The 17,227-nt window shown below is 38.8% G+C and overlaps 1 protein-coding gene across 1 annotated transcript in view; it reads right to left on the bottom strand.

Annotated features, from left to right (window-relative positions):
* prss56 (serine protease 56) overlaps window positions 1–15,660 on the bottom strand; it is a 15,696-nt gene extending 36 nt beyond the window's left edge. The window contains exons 1-15 of the mRNA XM_079819047.1: window positions 15,190–15,660; window positions 13,592–13,750; window positions 13,252–13,506; window positions 10,060–10,249; window positions 9,650–9,758; window positions 8,252–8,408; window positions 7,994–8,136; window positions 5,614–5,773; window positions 5,295–5,483; window positions 4,192–4,359; window positions 3,541–3,692; window positions 2,528–2,969; window positions 1,715–1,771; window positions 1,421–1,527; window positions 1–550 (exon numbers count right to left, since the gene is read on the bottom strand). The exon at window positions 1–550 is cut by the window's left edge and continues 36 nt beyond it. Of these exons, the coding sequence (XP_079675173.1) occupies window positions 377–550; window positions 1,421–1,527; window positions 1,715–1,771; window positions 2,528–2,969; window positions 3,541–3,692; window positions 4,192–4,359; window positions 5,295–5,483; window positions 5,614–5,773; window positions 7,994–8,136; window positions 8,252–8,408; window positions 9,650–9,758; window positions 10,060–10,249; window positions 13,252–13,506; window positions 13,592–13,750; window positions 15,190–15,289 (2,562 nt within the window). The 5' untranslated portion in view covers window positions 15,290–15,660 and the 3' untranslated portion in view covers window positions 1–376. The remainder of the gene's footprint in view (window positions 551–1,420; window positions 1,528–1,714; window positions 1,772–2,527; window positions 2,970–3,540; window positions 3,693–4,191; window positions 4,360–5,294; window positions 5,484–5,613; window positions 5,774–7,993; window positions 8,137–8,251; window positions 8,409–9,649; window positions 9,759–10,059; window positions 10,250–13,251; window positions 13,507–13,591; window positions 13,751–15,189) is intronic.
* Window positions 15,661–17,227: the final 1,567 nt, after the last annotated feature.

The following is a 17,227-nucleotide window of genomic DNA, read 5'->3' as shown; positions in this document are numbered from 1 at the left end:
GTTACATTTTTCATTTCATTTTGAATTATTTGTTTTAATATAAAAAATACTAAGTAATACAAATAAATATATAACAAACATCAAATATAATATCTGTACAGTTTGTGGCTTGAACAGGAGGATCAACCTCTGTCCTTGCGAAATAAGTTAACATACAGTTAGCGTCAGTCCAGTCTCAGAGTACAGTGACCAACTTAGACCCTTCATCCTGCAGGAAAGTGTCAGCTGTCCCGTGATGACTCTAGAAAAGCGGTCCCATGCAGTAATTTCCATAGCAGCACATGATGTTCCATTAGAGTTTAGAATGTAACAATGCTAAGTGTCGGGGATTCCATTTCAGCTCAAGTATCGTTTCAGCTCATCCTGTGTGCGTTTCTTATGTTTTGAGGGCATCAATGGCAATGGCAATGATGCGTGGCATGCTGCGGTAAAACGCCTCATTCTCCAAACCCACCAAGCTGTAAAAGGTCAAAGGTCGTCCACCGACAGTGGCCTTGATCCGTGACTGGTACAAACCACGTTCATTCTTAGTATTTAGGTCAACCAGCACCTGAGATGAAGAACACACACAATGAGATATACATAAATAATTAAAATACAACACCAAACATAACATTGATACTTTTTTCAGCAAGGATGCATTAAATAGATCAAAAGTGACAAAAATATTATTATATCAAATTAAATGCTGTTCTTCTGAAAATCTACCATGGTTTCCACACGAATAAATACTTTCAAAAATAATTCTTTTCAACATTGGTTACAATAAGAAATGTTTCTTGAGCACCAAATCAGCATATTAGAATGACTTCTGAAGGACCATGTGATAATAATGATGCTGACAATTCACCTTTGCCATCGCAGGAATAAATTACATTAAAGTACTGTATATTAAAAAAAGAAAATAGTTATTTTAAACTCATAATATTTCATATTACTTTTACTGATCAAATAATTGCAGCCTTACTGAGCATAAGAGACTTCTTCCAACATTACAAAATCTTACCAACCCCAAACTTTTGTAAAACCTATAATCTAATACTATTGTAAATATATACTGCATGTAAATATGTCTGTCTGTCAAAACAAACACTTCTGTTTGTAAGAAAATAGTATGTTTTAACTTGTAAATGAAGTCAAGCAATACATACACACACACACGTTGTTTTCATGTTTTATGGGGACATTCCATAGACATAATGATTTTTATACTGTAACTGCAGAAACTGTATAATCACAGAAAACTGTATTTTTAGATGTTCAAAAAAAACATCACTAAGTATGACTTCTAAGCACGAGTTTTCCCCATGGAAACAAAAAAAAAAAAACGCCCAGACATTGTCAAAGTGGATATTGCTGTCTTTGTGGGGACATTTTGTCCGTATAACATAGGGTATACCCAAACCACACACACACACACCTCCTGGAAGATCATGTTTATGTTGTTAGATGGAACAGCCAGGATCCAGTTGTACATCTCTTTGGCGGTGCTGACCAGCTGAGCTGATTCAGTTACTCCTGAGCAAACTACAAAACACAGAACAAACCCTTAAAAACACCATATTCCTTAATAATATAATTATAATATTAACCTTATTCCTTTACAAATCACAGCTGAACTGTTCCATAACACAATAAGCCAGATAGAACTTGTTTTATTATTTGAGAAAATTAAAAAAACAACGCTAAATATTAATTAAACGAGAAACTGTACCTTTGTCATTGGCTCCTCGTATCAGTCGCGTGTCTCTCTTTCTCCTCTGCAGGAGCTCTGAAACAACAACACAAGAGGATTTTGGTTTTTATAAGATTGGACATTCATGGTTTAACATCACTCTGCTATTCTACTACTACTACTAATAGTTGTTTTGTTGTTATTATTCAAAATAATATTTTTTTTATTTAAAAAATTGGACAAATCAATAAAGAAATATTACTACTGCAATATTACTACTACACTGTAATATAAAAAACTTAATGAGTATTGAATAGTAATGTAATAATCATCACAATAATAATTTTATTTACATAAAATGAACAGTGAATACTAATATTCATGATTGTCATATTTTCTTTATTCTATATAAATCATCTAGCTTTTATTATGGTCTAAAACCACAGAGAAACCTTAAAGCTAGTTTGTGCAGAGCTAAGCTACAATCTCCATGCATGAAATTAATGTACTTGGGAAAATAAAATCTGTATAAATTGGGGGGGAAATCCAATCCCCCATAATGTCAATTACCACAGAAAATAACAAGTCATCAGTAAAAAAAATAAATGAATACAAATTTTTATTTTTGTTAAATCACTTGCATAAATTCTTTGTTTAAAATATGTATTATTTGAGCTGTACAGCGGTCTAAATTGTCATTGTTGTGGTAGGGTGACTGTTGTAGGTTAATATTCTAAATTCTAATTATTTCAGTTTTTTTTTTTAAGAACTTTTCAAGGTTTCCTGTTTTTCTGTCCCTTTATTTTGCTACTAAATTTCTCGTTATTAAGCATAATCCTGTTTTCCTCTTACTTTTAAAGAGTGGCTGTTGAAGCTGGGGCATCTGGGTAGGGACAGAGCGTTTTTGGGAGTCAGAAGGTTCCAGGGTCTTGAGCTTTATTGGTTGTCCCGAAGGTTCTGCGGATCTGGAGGTTGTATCCATATCATTCCGAGGGGATTCTGTTATAACCTGATGTCCTGTGACACTTCCTGTGCTGCTTTCTCTGAGAGCTTTATATATCAGAGAAGTCCAAATGTCAGCTGACATTACAGACTCCCTCAAACGGCCACTATTATCCTGTTGTTGTTTTTCAGTGGTGGGAATGGTGAAATCCCTCTGAAACAGTTGGTGGTCCAATTCTGGTATGACAGGAATGCGCCATGATTCTAGTTTGGAACGCAGGGCAGTAATGGAGGAGCGCAGCGCTCCGTCGAGCTGCTGAAGAGGTGCTTTTTCACTGTCCTCATCCTGAAACTTTCATCAAAACATTTACAATTTTAGTAAAAGGATTGTTCCTCTTCTGAAATACGAAAAGAATCATGCCAGACTCACACTACCGTTCAAAAGTTTGGGGTCAGTAATGTTCTTTAATGTTATTGATAGAAGTCGCTTATGCACACCAAGGCTATATTTATTTGATTATACAGTAAAAACAGTAATATTGTGAAATATTAATATATTTTAAAATGTATTTTATTCCTTTGCGCAAAGCTGAATTTTCAGCATCATTACTCCAGTCTTCAGTGTCAAATGATCCTTCAGAAATCATTATAATATGCTGATTGTATAACTTATTATTATCGATGTTGAAAACAGTTGTGCTGCTTTATTAGGATAATTGGATGAATAGTTTTTGCTTACTTTTGTAAAATTATAAAAGGTATTAACTGTCATTTTTAGTCAATTTAATGCATCTTAATGACCCCAATTTTTGAATTGTAGCGTAATCTTAGTTTATTAAATAATTTCAGAGTAAACAAAACATAAAAAGTCTAGTAAACATGTTGCTGTATGACACATTTGATCTGTAATTAGACACGTTTACCTGTGTGAAGAGTTGTTGCTCCTGAGACAGGTTATTTGAGTTCTTTAGTTCTTTGTGTTGATCCAGATCTTCAGCAATGCCTCTGAGGTAGCGTTCCCAGTCGTCCACCAGAGGGCCCACTTGCTGAAATAGTGCTGGCAGGCCTACCTGCTCTTTGAGAAGAATATGGTGGTTAGAATAACGATATAGAGAATAGTGTATTTGAATAACAATATGGAATACATTCTGGAAAAAGCATATGTTGAGTCCTTATTGGCTGTACAGTTAGGGTGCTTTCACACTTGGTTCGATTGCCTAGTCCGAACACAAGTTCGATTGCTCCCCCTTCCCTCTGCCCCCGCTGGATTGTGTTCACAATATTATTTGGGTCCAAACCGCAGTGCGTTTGCATCATTAAATCTGCAGCTGAAAGCGATTTAGAAAGATTGCATTCATATCTGCAGCGAACTGTACTGAAGTTCACAAGAAGAATCACCCAGATCACCCTTTTCAGGCAAACTCAGGGATGTTTCGTGGGTGCACACCAGAGATCAGAAAACAGCGTTCACATCATCCAGACAAACAGAAGTCGACTCTGACGTCAATCGAACTCGGATGAGCAGTGATAGCGTGAAAGCACCCTTACATTGTATAACGTTTTAATGGCTCTACCTGTTTCAAGTGCATTTCTGCGTCTTCGTGGCATATGAGCAGAATTGTACACATTCTCCACCAACTGAGGAAGAGTCTGAGTGAAGAAGGTCAGATCGACTTTATCTCTGATGTAGTCATCTGCCCTCTGAAGCAAGTCCAGCAGAGTCTGCAGAAAGGAATGCAACTCTGTAGAGAGAAAGACATTTAGACTTTTATTCAGAAAGAATGCATTAAACTGATTGTGAAGTGAAAGTAAAAACTTTAAAATTGTTACAAAAAAATTATATTTCAAATAAATGCTGTTCTGTTGAACTTTCTATTCATCAAAGAATCCTGAAAAGCAGCAATACTGTTTTCAACATTAATAAGAAATGTTTCCTGAGCACCAAATCAGCATATTAAAATCATTTCTGAAGGATCATGTGACACTGAAAACTGAAGTAATGGCTGCTGAAACTGAAAATTCATCTTTGCCATCACAGGAATTTAACTTTAAAACAGACAATGTTATTTAAATGGCAATAATAGTATACTGTTTACAGTTTTTACTGTATTTTTTATCACAAAAATGTAGCATAGGTGAGCCAAAGAAACTTTACATAAACATTTAAAAAAATCTTACCAATTCCAAACTTTTGAATGCAAGTCAAAGTTTGGATATAACTTAATTTATGATCTTAACATTTTCTTTAATTTCATTAAAGGCTAAACGCTCACCAAGGCTGCATTTATGTGATCAAAAACACAGTTAAAACAGTATACTATGAATTTCTGTACAGTTTAATTTCATATTTTTTAATGCATGAATTTAACTTTATAGAAATACGTAGATGAAAAGCCATCAATTGCCCAGCATTCATGATGAAAAAGCATCCCATAATTCACCATGTCAAGATACAGAACTAGTGGGGCATCTAGAATATAGGTAGTTTTTTATTTCAGATTTTTGGTGATTATATAATTCTCATATTTCCATTGCGGTTTCATTTCATTTTATCGATGACTTGCCTATTATTCCAAAATGTGGAAAATAGTAATTATAAAAAAATGAGCACTTCATTGAAGGTCAATTTTGTGTAAATATGTAAATTTTTTCAAGTGAAAATGTCTCGATAACTTACGGCATTTCTTGAATCGGCTTTGGCATTTGTCCTGAGCGAGACGCTGGCAAGCAGAGGGGTCGAGAGTCGAAGAGCAGGATAGTGTGTAGAAGTGGCAGAGCGTGCTGAACTCTGACATCTGCTGTTCCTCAGACAGCTCGGTTGTCTTAAGCAGCTCAGGACATGTGGGCTCTCGACTGCCGAAGGACTCTGGAATTTGGAAAACGGAATGTAAAGAGCTTTTGCAGAATTCATGGCTTTTCACTGAGCAGAAAGTGTGGGAGGGTTCGAACCCATGGTGGTGGAGATATTCTTTGTTTCATAGTGTTAAGTAACTCACTCTGTATCTCTGTCATGACCCAATCAGAGAAGGCGGTGACCCGTGTGTAAACGCCAGGCTTTCCCCTCTCTCCACAGCCATCACCCCAAGAGGTGATGCCAAACAGCTGAAACCGCCCTGATAAACGGTCCTGGAAGATCAACGGTCCTCCAGAATCACCCTGTACACATGCAAAGAGACCCATTCAAGTCAGATTATTAATAATCAGATGCAATGTTTATAAAGCGGATATCATCGCTGTCGGGCAGAAACCTCATATCTCCATATTTCTTCATTTTTATTTTTTTCATAAATCATTTATATAGGGTCACACTTTACATCCGTCTGTGGGTTGTGAAAATGTGTAACCAATGAAATGTATTAAAAAGAGAAGAGCTTGTGACTAAACCTCGTAAATTCATTGGATCCTCAAACTGTTGGTCAAACCTCTTAACTCCACCCACCTCTATCGTGAATGAAGTGCCGCACACATTTTGGATGTCTATGCTTGTTTGCAAAGGTAAAGAAATGTCCTATATATATAATGTTTTATGTATTTGAGGAGCAGAGAAGAGTGTAGCATTTGCCATAGCCCATAGCCTCTTAAATAGCCTGTGTGTAGCACTTCATCTTTTATAACACGAGATTTTGGCCAAATATTTTGCCCACATAGTCAAGTCAAGTCAACTTTATTTATATAGCGCTTTTAACAATGTAGATTGTTTCAAAGCAGCTTTACAGTGTTAAACAGGAAAATAATGCAGCATAATTTTATTCAGCTGTATAGCCATTCTGGGAAAAAAAAAGAATGACTATAATAGCTACATAGCTACAATAAACTTTATAACCAGTAAGTTGATGAAAACGTAACATGACACACTTACTGCCTCAGATGCGGCTGTTCTAATGATGGACAAAACACGTATTCACTCACCTAAAGGATTATTAGGAACACCATACTAATACTGTGTTTTACCCACTTTCGCCTTCAGAACTGCCTTAATTCTACGTGGCATTGATTCAACAAGGTGCTGAAAGTATTCTTTAGAAATGTTGGCCCATATTGATAGGATAGCATCTTGCAGTTGATGGAGATTTGTGGGATGCACATCCAGGGCACGAAGCTCCCGTTCCACCACATCCCAAAGATGCTCTATTGGGTTGAGATCTGGTGACTGTGGGGGCCATTTTAGTTCAGTGAACTCATTGTCATGTTCAAGAAACCAATTTGAAATGATTCGAGCTTTGTGACATGGTGCATTATCCTGCTGGAAGTAGCCATCAGAGGATGGGTACATGGTGGTCATAAAGGAATGACATGGTCAGAATTTCAGAAACAATGCTCAGGTAGGCCGTGGCATTTAAACGATGCCCAACTGGCACAAAGGGGCCTAAAGTGTGCCAAGAAAACATCCCCCACACCATTACACCACCACCATCAGCCTGCACAGTGGTAACAAGGCATGATGGATCCATGTTCTCATTCTGTTTACACCAAATTCTGACTCTACCATCTGAATGTCTCAACAGAAATCGAGACTCATCAGACCCGGCAACATTTTTCCAGTCTTCTACTGTCCAATTTTTGTGAGCTCGTGCAAATTGTAGCCTCTTTTTCCTATTTGTAGTGAAGATGAGCGGTGGGGTCTTCTGCTGTTGTAGCCCATCCGCCTCAAGGTTGTGCGTGTTGTGGCTTCACAAATGCTTTGCTGCATACCTCGGTTGTAACGAGTGGTTATTTCAGTCAAAGTTGCTCTTCTATCAGCTTGAATCAGTCGGCCCATTCTCCTCTGACCTCTAGCATCAACAAGGCATTTTCGCCCACAGGACTGCCGCATACTGGATGTTTTTCCCTTTTCACACCATTCTTTTTAAACCCTAGAAATGGTTGTGCGTGAAAATCCCAGTAACTGAGCAGATTGTTAAATACTCAGACCGGCCCGTCTGGCACCAACAACCATGCCACGCTCAAAATTGCTTAAATCACCTTTCTTTCCCATTCTGACATTCAGTTTGGAGTTCAGGATATTGTCTTGACCAGGACCACACCCCTAAATGCATTGAAGCAACTGTCATGTCATTGGTTGTTTAGATAATTGCATTAATGAGAAATTGAACAGGTGTTCCTAATAATCCTTTAGGTGAGTGTATATCCAACATTCACTGGTCGAAAGCCTCCATCTGAGCTTGATTTTGGTCAAATGTTAATAATATAATGACACATGTAAGTATCCGACCATATATAAATCCACAATATCAACTTTGACAACACATTGTTTAATTATATTAAAACTGCAAGGAGGTTTTGACCATATAAGGTTTCCATCTGACAGCGACATATTATATTTCGTCATCAGGTGTGGTGTTCATAATGCAGGCTTGTATGACAATGTGGCAATACCTGGCATGAATCAACGCCCCCAGATAGGTACCCAGCGCAGAACATGGTGTTAGTGAGCAGCTCCTTCCCCAGAGCGCTGCGACAGGTGGTCTGAGAGAGGAGGGGCACCTTCGCCTCCATCACCACATCTGCAGAGGGACCGTCTACACACATACAGAGAATCAAGACAAACATATAAAGAAAAAACACTTTATATAATTTTAAGGCAACATTGTGTGCTCTTTTGCTAATACAATCTTCAGCAGCATATTCTCTTACCCTCATACAGAGAGCCCCAGCCGGCCACCAAACAGGGTGTGCCAGTCGGTGGATCGAGGTCAGAGGGCAAGCAGACAGGTGTGACCTGTTCAGACAGAATTACTGGAGAACTCAGCTCCACCAGAGCAATGTCGTTATTGAAAGTCTTTGGGTTAAACTGCAAAAAGAGATAAGGATTGGACACATACGAGACTGTATGAATGTATTTATTTATAAAAAAAAATAAACAAAAAGCATAAATACACAGATGAGCCAAAACATTATCATATGATTATGCTATGATATTATGCCTAATATGCTCCACGTGCTGCCAAAACAGCCCGACCTGCAGAGGCTTGGACTCCACAAGACTCCTGAAGGTGTCCTGTGGTATTTGATGTTAGCAGCAGATCCTGTAGTTGGAGCCACCGTGTTTCAAAATTTGTGTGTTCAGCATATCTCACAGATGCTCGATTTGATTAGGTTCTGGGTAATTTGGAGGCCAGCGCAAAATCTTCCTCAAACCATTCCTGAATAATGTGTGGCAGGGTGTGTTATCCTTCTGAACGAGGCCACTTCCACCAGGTAAAGAAGGGTTGTACCTGGACTGCAACAATGTTTATGTAGGTGGCACGTGTCAAATTCACGCCCACATGAATGGCCAGACCCAGGGTTTCCCAGCAGAACATTGCCCGAGCATCACACTTCCTCCACCGGCTTGTCGTCGTCACATAGTGCATCCTTGTGTCATCACTTCCCTAGGAAAATGCCGCACACATACACGGCCGGCCACGTGATATAAATGAAAATGGGACTCATCAGACCAGGCGATTTTCTTCCACTGCTCCAAGGTCCAGTTCCGACGGTCATTGTAGTGTCATCATATGCACTTTGATTGGTCTGTGTCTACACAGACTCTTTTGAGTGTGACATCCCATAACCATCATTAAAATTTTGTGTGACTTGTGCCACAGTAGAACTTTTGTTGGCTCGAACCACATGGAAACATTGATGGGCCTTGGACACCCAACACCCTGTCACCACCAGTTTGTGGTTTGTCCCTCCTCAGACCAGTGTTGGTAAATTCTCACCACTGCTGACTGGGAGAAACCCACAAGCTTTGATGTTACAGAGATACTCTGACCCAGTCGCCTTGCCATAACAACTTGGCCCTTGTGAAATGTGCTCCAATCTTTATTCCTGTCCATTTCTCCAGCATCCAAACCAGTTGATAACGAGAACTGAGTGTTTACTTACCATCTAATCTACCCAGACTTTAATACGTGGCCTTGTTTGGAGATGACCAATGATATTTGCTTTACATGTGATAATGTTTTGGCTCATCAGTATATAGGATAAATGAATAAGGATAAATTAATAGGTCGAATATATGACTGGTTGCATTTTTGATGGATTTACCTTCGGATGAGTGATGATGCGATTGACTTTCATGATCTGCTCATCAGGGTCAGTTTTTGTGAGGTCAAACTCTCCCACTACAGCTGTCCAGTAACTCTCACTGCGGCTCCTATTTGGGGTAGATACATTTTGTACGTTCACAAACCATTTGAGTACATTTACAAACAAAGCAATAAGACAATGTATAACCCTTTTCCTAAAATAGGGCCACCAACAATATGGTAAAAGACAATGTTCATTCATATATATATATATATATATATAATATAGAAACTAATGGGAACAACTTGAGGGTGAGTAAATGATGACAGACTTTTCATTTTTGGGTGACCTAACCCTTTAAAGATTGCAAAGATTTGGACGTGGAAAGGCAACACACCTCACATGAGATATGTAATTTGTGCTCTTACCCAGCAAAGCAGTGGGCGGCAGTGAGGACCCAAGAGCTGTCCACCAGCACGCCCCCACACATCAGAGCCCCGTCCAGCTGCAGGTTCACCAGCCATGGCCAGCTGCCCAGAGGTGCAGGAGATCCCCCCATGATACGAGGGCGAGGCTGTGTCAGGTTTTGTGTGACAGAGAAACGTTGGCCACACACAGCTACATCAAAGATACATCAAAGATGATTAGAATATAACATAACCTTAATGGGTAATATAGTGTCAGTTTTTTTAATTATTGTATGAATTCATTAATAATATGTACACTACCAGTGCAAAGAATCATTCGGATTTTTGAATGTCTTTGAAAGAAGTCTTTCATGCTCACCAAGGCTGCATTTATTCAATCAAAAGAAAAATGACAAAAATTCTTATAAATTTAAAATAACTATTTTCTATTTTAAAGCAGCACTAGGTAACTTTTCAACCTTTATAATATATTTTCAAGACTCTTGTGATGATACATCGACTTACAATAGGTTGAATTACACGTCTGCCATAGCCTGATGGGGTCTGTATCGTTTTTAATCGTACTTTTAAACTTTGGGTTTCGGGTAGTAACCCGAGAACAAAAAGAACTACAAAATTCGACTGCTTTACGGCATATACGTCACTTCCACCACCACCCCCACTTCCTTAAATTCGGACATGCGAGCCAAACTATCGTTTGTTTGCCGAATGTTATAGTCATGGCCGAAGCAGCACAGAAAAATAAGAAAGCAAAGGTTTTGTCGGAGGAAAGCAAAAAGAGGAATTGATCGGATTAAAGGCAGGACGAGGATCAACATTGGGCCAGCGTTTGCTCGTTGGCGTGAGCTGAAGGAGGAGGGGCTACATTCTTGCAAGTAAATACATAAGACGTACAAAATCATATTTTAGGATACTTAACATGTCTGTGATATTTGTTTATTTGTCTTGCCTCAAGCTAATGCAAATTGATTTTTCAAATTTGCAGATTCATCTATGGTAGCTTGATATTATAATATTGACGATATATGGTTATTACCTACTACTCAAACATTGAATTGAAGTAGGCTATCATAGATTCTGTAAAACGGTAACCAATAGACTAGGCTACTATAATGACGCTGGCTTGTAAACGTGAGCATCGCGATCATTTGGCGTTTGAAAAAAATAAAACCCATGAAATTATATTCATATGACATGCTGAAACATATGCCACTGTACATGGGATGAAGATATTTCACACGCGACGCAAGCAGAACACCTGCATATGAACTCCTCCAGCAGTGTTCAGGGCTATCATGGTTGTCATGTCAACAAATGCACGTGCGATGCATCCCCTGATGTAGGATGACAGTTTACGACAGTAGTAGAGGACAATACTGTTTCCCAACTGTAGGGGGACCCAGAGAGCAAAACCTACCTAGTGCTGCTTTAAAGCTACACTGTGTGATATTTTCCCCCATCTAGTGGTGAAAAGGTATATGACCATCCAGGGAATTTAAGTTTCTGTTCCTCTCAATTCCGATTTCGTTTCAACTCCTACGGTGGCCGATTTAGTCCAAGATTAACATGGCTTCCAGTTCGACCTCGTCCACATTCGACACGGTGCCTGTGGGATATTCTGTGCGCAGTGGGATGGTTGGAAATCAACTGGCCTAATTATTCGGCTAGAAAGAACTGCAGCTAATCCAGAGTGAACTTTGATGATAGTAATATTTATTCAGTCATCCAATTGCAAGGCATAAACAGGTTTGCGTGGATATGTACATAAATGTGGTTTCTGTGAGAGAACAAATAAGGATGGTAAATATACATACACAGTTAAGAACTGTATAACTATACTTGTAAGTTATATTTGTATAATGTAACCGTAAACCAGAGCTTATTGTACCATATATAGGCGCTAAATGCAGCTGCATTAAAAGGAGCGGAGCTGCCGCTGCTAACAAGCGGTGTCCGGTTACAAAAGTGTGTGCGGCGCTTTAACGTTAGCACTGCAGTGCGCTCTGTATAACAATTGTTAATATGCCGATCAGACCTGATACATATTTCCATCAACATACATTACAAGCGTATATATTTAAAAAACGAATAAACATTGTTGATAACAAAATAACTGAATGATTATTCAAATAGGTGAGCATTACGCTATTGTATGTTGACACAAAAATACTTCTGAGGTGACATCAACTGAATTACGCGATGACACACTCTGAAACACATCTACAATGACAATAACTATTATTACTTACGGAGTTATTAACGCACAGAAATACCACACAAGGAAAAACAGACTTTTGAGGAATAAACAAGCCAGGAAAACTCCGTATAACTCTGTTACTGGACGCTGCTGAGATGAAAACTCTCTGCACATGCACCAGACAAGTCTGAACAAGTTGACGCGCACATGCGTGAGGCAGAGAATTTTGTACAGTGCCATCAGTATTAAAACCGGTTAAAACGCGAAAGGCGAAGCTTGAATTTACGGGTATGTCCCTCTTTGGCTAATGTACTTTCAAGATGGAGGGGCAACATGGCGACCACTGTTAGATCCCATTACCTTATGTATTTTCAATGGCATATTATAAACTTACGGGAATACTTTATTACTTGAAAGAAGTAAATATACATTAATGAGCACATATATTTTTGAAAGAACTAAGTGTTTTTAACTAAGAATAGACTAAAAAAGTTACACAGTGTAGCTTTAACATACTTAATATTTAATATAGTGTTGAAATGTAGTCCTGTGATATTTAAGCTGAATTTTTAGCGTCACATGATCCTTCAGAGATCATTTTACTATGTTGATTTGGTGCACAAGAAACATTTCTTATTATCAATGTTGAAAACAGCTTTCGCTGCTTAATATTTTTGTAGAATCAATGAACATTTTTTCAGGATTCCTTGATGAATTGAAAGTTCAAAAGAACAGAATTTATTTAAAATAGAAATATTTTTGTAACATAAATGACTTTACACTGGTTTTTGACCAATTTAATGCACCATTGCTGTACGGTTTACAGAAAAATATTAAGCAGCAAAAGGTTTGACTGGTAGTGTAGTTTTACATAATCAACACAATTAAGTTAAACGAAAAAAAACTTGTGTTTTTAGGAATAAGATTTGAATGTTTGCAGTATGCTTACGTAATACAATGCACTTTTTTATATTTCAAAAGACATTTGTCTTTACCCTGTGCTGTGGTCTGTGTGGCCGGCTCCAGGTTCTGCATGGTGTTGAGCAGACTGCACTGCAGGACACGAGAACTGCAGCTCTCTCCCATGACTCTGACGCACATGTCTTTGTTCACCTGTGCAGCTGTGCAACGGCGTTTGTAGAAGCCACAGGCCTGACTCAGCATCCAGCTCCTCTCGCCTTCATCAGCTTCCTTCTGAGCGCGAGAGATGACCTCGCAACTTGGCTCCGACTGCATGTCCTCTGGAGACGCTACGGAATTACCAGCACCATCATTATCATCAGCACTTAAAGTCAAAGAGCCCTTGAAATGAAGCATGTGTGTATTCAAGCTTACCACAGGCGCCTTTTCGCTGTCCACAGTCCTGAAACAGACAGGGCACACACCCTCTGCAGCCTGCCTCAGCCTTGCTGCGGTCCGACACGGCAGCATCTACGGCAGACAGAGCGCGGGACAGAGCGGCCTCCATCACTACTGTTCCTCTATCAGACAGCGCTATAGAAAGATATGTAGGAAAAGTGAGTATAAAACCACCAACACTCACATAAAGCAAATCAATATGGTCTTTATGGAAGTCAGAGATGGCATCACTCTTAAAAATAAAGGTTCTTTACTGGCATTAATGGTGCATGAAGAACCTTTAACTTTCATTGAACCTTTCCATCCCGCAAAAGGTTTTTTATAGTGGATTTTTAAAATGTTCTTCACTCTATAGGGAAAAAAAAATATTTTGGGAACTGTTCACTGAAAGGTTCTTTGGGGAACAAAAATTGAATCATATTTACATCAACAATAAAATGGTCAAATATACAAATACAAACAAAAACAAAAAGGCAGAGAGAATAGGAAACATCTGCACTGAAAACAAACAGTGTAAAATAGATTTCTTCAGTAAAACGAATCCATTGGGAATCGCTCAACACATTACTGGCTGTGATGTGTGGGGTATTTTATCAGTCATGGTGTTTCCATCTGGACAAGCGAGCAAACTCATGCCTAAAGCAGTGCTGAAGGCACAGTTCAAACACACCGAACATCATTCAGCCGTCTCCTCTTCTCTATATCCCAGAGAGAGAGAGAGACTTCAAAGCTGATTGAGACCTTAATTAACGGCCTGAACTATGGCCTCTATGGTGACTACGCTAAACTCCTGAACACAGTCTCACTGTGACAGCACACAAGACTAGAGGACTGATTATTACCAACAAAACATTTTGATACTTCACATTATGCTGTGAACAAAATAAATGTACTTCATGACTTCATTAAGGTTAAAAAAGACTGTCACTGGGAGGGTACCTTTTCAAAAGGTACTTTTTTGTATCTAAAGGGTGCATATTTGTACCTAAAAGAAACAAAAGTGTAACTTTTGAAAAGCTGGCCCAGTGACAGCATTTGTACCTTTTTTTCTGAGAGTAGTAGTGTTCAGTCAATATGACAATCTCAGTGTATTAGATCTGTGTATAAAGATCGGGGATCTTATATCTCTAAGAAAGGATATAACATTTAAATCAATATGTAAAGCTTATGCATTTTGACATGCAAATCATATTTAGCAGATGCTTTTATTCAATGCAACAGAGGTAAAGAATTCTACAAACATGCGATTCATCCTAAAAAGATAATTTGTTCAAGTATAATGTTCAAGTTTGCCAGAAAGTACGAGCTAGTACAGAGAAGTAGTCTTTTGAATATGACGTATGCTTATAACGATTTAGAGAAACTCAATGGCAAAAGTCATAGCAAGCTGGAGCTCTGGCATCTCTGCTAACAAAATTCGTACATTAACGGAAAGGCTTTTCAACTTTTGGTTATGTGTACTAAATTTTCAGAGAAGTTCTGCCTTTGCAACTCTTGCAAACTGCTACACATAACTATTAGATTGGTTAGATGCCACAGTGAGAAACAACCAAATGTCTGGATATGTGGCCTACCTTTGAGCGAGCTCTGTGGCATTCTGTACACCTCTCTCACCGGTGGCGCTCCACCACACCAGCCAATCACTGTCAGCAGCAGCAGTGACATCACACCCATGACTTCACTTCACCTGTCCACAGGTGAGTCTTCCAAGAGAAAAGCGTATTTTCTAACAACCTTAAGAAGTTCCACTTTTCAAGGATTGGATTCAACTCCTTTTGCATTGAGGGGCGTCTGTGCAGAACGAGTGTCTCCTACGTCCAAACTGGCTTAGCTTTCTCCCACACTCCCTCTCGGAGTATCTGTTAGTGACAGAAGCCGGAGGAACAATGAAAGAGCATGGAGCAGCCCTGCAGATATATGCAAGACCACTGGACCACTCTCTAAGGGGGTGGGCATCAGGGCCAATGCACTCCCAGTTGAATTCATTAAGACGATGAGAGCAAATCACGAGGAACTTGCCAAGGCTGGAAATGGTTTAGTTCTGTGGTGAGAGAAAAAGAGCGAAAGAGAAAGAGCGCTGGATGGGTAGGGGGGCGGGTTGTTTGAATTCATTAACATTAGAGAGAGACAGAGAGGAGGGGGGTGAGAGAGTGAGGGCGAGAGACAGAGAGAGGGAGCATCTGTCATTCAGCCAATCTCTGAATGAGAGCATTGTGCTCCTCCCTGAGAGTTCAAAGCCAGCGAATGTGGCGATCACAGGCACGCCGACCTCCTTGATCACTTTCACGCTTTTATGTGCTCCATTAAAATATTGTCAGTTCAGATTATTGCATCTTTCTCAGCTCAGCTTAACCTCATTGCATAAATACATACAACATTAAAAAACAACAGCTCATCGTTTGTTTACTCGTTCCTGACTGAAGATTCGTAGAAAAGTTTGTTTTGCTTCCTAATTCGTTTCTTTCCAAAACAATTTCAGTGACATTTCAAAAAGCAAAATCAAGTTCAATGTCAACCCCATATTTGTCCTTTTTTAAAAGTTCATAGATCAAAATCTAATTTGAGCTCTGCATATGTAACACTATGAATGAATCATGTATACTGTAGGAATGTCTAACTGCTCTTTTTGTTTCATGGGAATTGCTTGATAACTTTACATTTGGAAGAAAGCATGCATTTGGTTGGGCTGCATCTAAATCAAATAAATGCAAATAAAATAAACATACTATGTGTTGATGGTACAATAAACTGCTCCCTTACAATAACTAATAGATGAATCATAACAAATTATTTTTACATTATGAATGTTAACAATCAACTATAGTTCTTGACAGTGGTTCTTAACCTTTTTGACTCAAATGCCCACCAATCCTCAACAATATTTCAAGGCCCCCTTACTCTTCCAGTTTTACATGATTTATTCCAGTTGTGTGGGCGAAAATGTTGATGCCAGTGGTCAGACTGGTTCAAGCTGATAGAAAGGCAACAGTAACTCAAGTCAGCTTGAACCAATCTGGCCATTCTCCTCTACCACCAAGGTCAAAAGAGCGCAGAAGAGCATCTCTGAACGCACTAAATGTCGAACCTTGAAGCAGATGGGCTGCAGAAGTCCACACCGGAGCCAGAACAGCAAACTGAGGCTATAATTTGCATGGCTGTCCAAACTTGGACAGCAAAGATTGGAAAAACGTCTCAATTTCTGCTGTGACATTCAGACAGTACACTCCAAAAAAAGATGGTTCTTTAAATGTTTTTTACTTGTAGAAACAGTTTTATTTGGAACCGTATTTTCCGGAAGAACCCTGTTTATGCTGAAATGGTTCTCTTAGAGTTATTTTTTTCCGCCTTTTTGTTTTTCAAATTTGTAACTGTCAAAGCCACCTTATTACTGATTTTCTGGAGCTCAACTATACAACTGTCAACACTCTCAACAGGTAAACTTTTCTTTCTTAAAATGACTGTAAATTTTAACTTGCAAATTGTAACTTGTTTCCAACCAAACATTTATTTTTTTCTCTTTTTAGTTTAGCAGAACATCTAATGCCTGCAACATCCTATACGATCATTACAAATCACACTGTATGACATGGATCTAATAAACCTGGGTACAAC

This window comes from Gobio gobio (genome assembly GCF_949357685.1).
Source record: "Gobio gobio genome assembly, chromosome: 6".
NCBI classification, from domain to species: domain Eukaryota; kingdom Metazoa; phylum Chordata; class Actinopteri; order Cypriniformes; family Gobionidae; genus Gobio; species Gobio gobio.
This window is presented reverse-complemented; position numbering and strand designations above follow the sequence as displayed.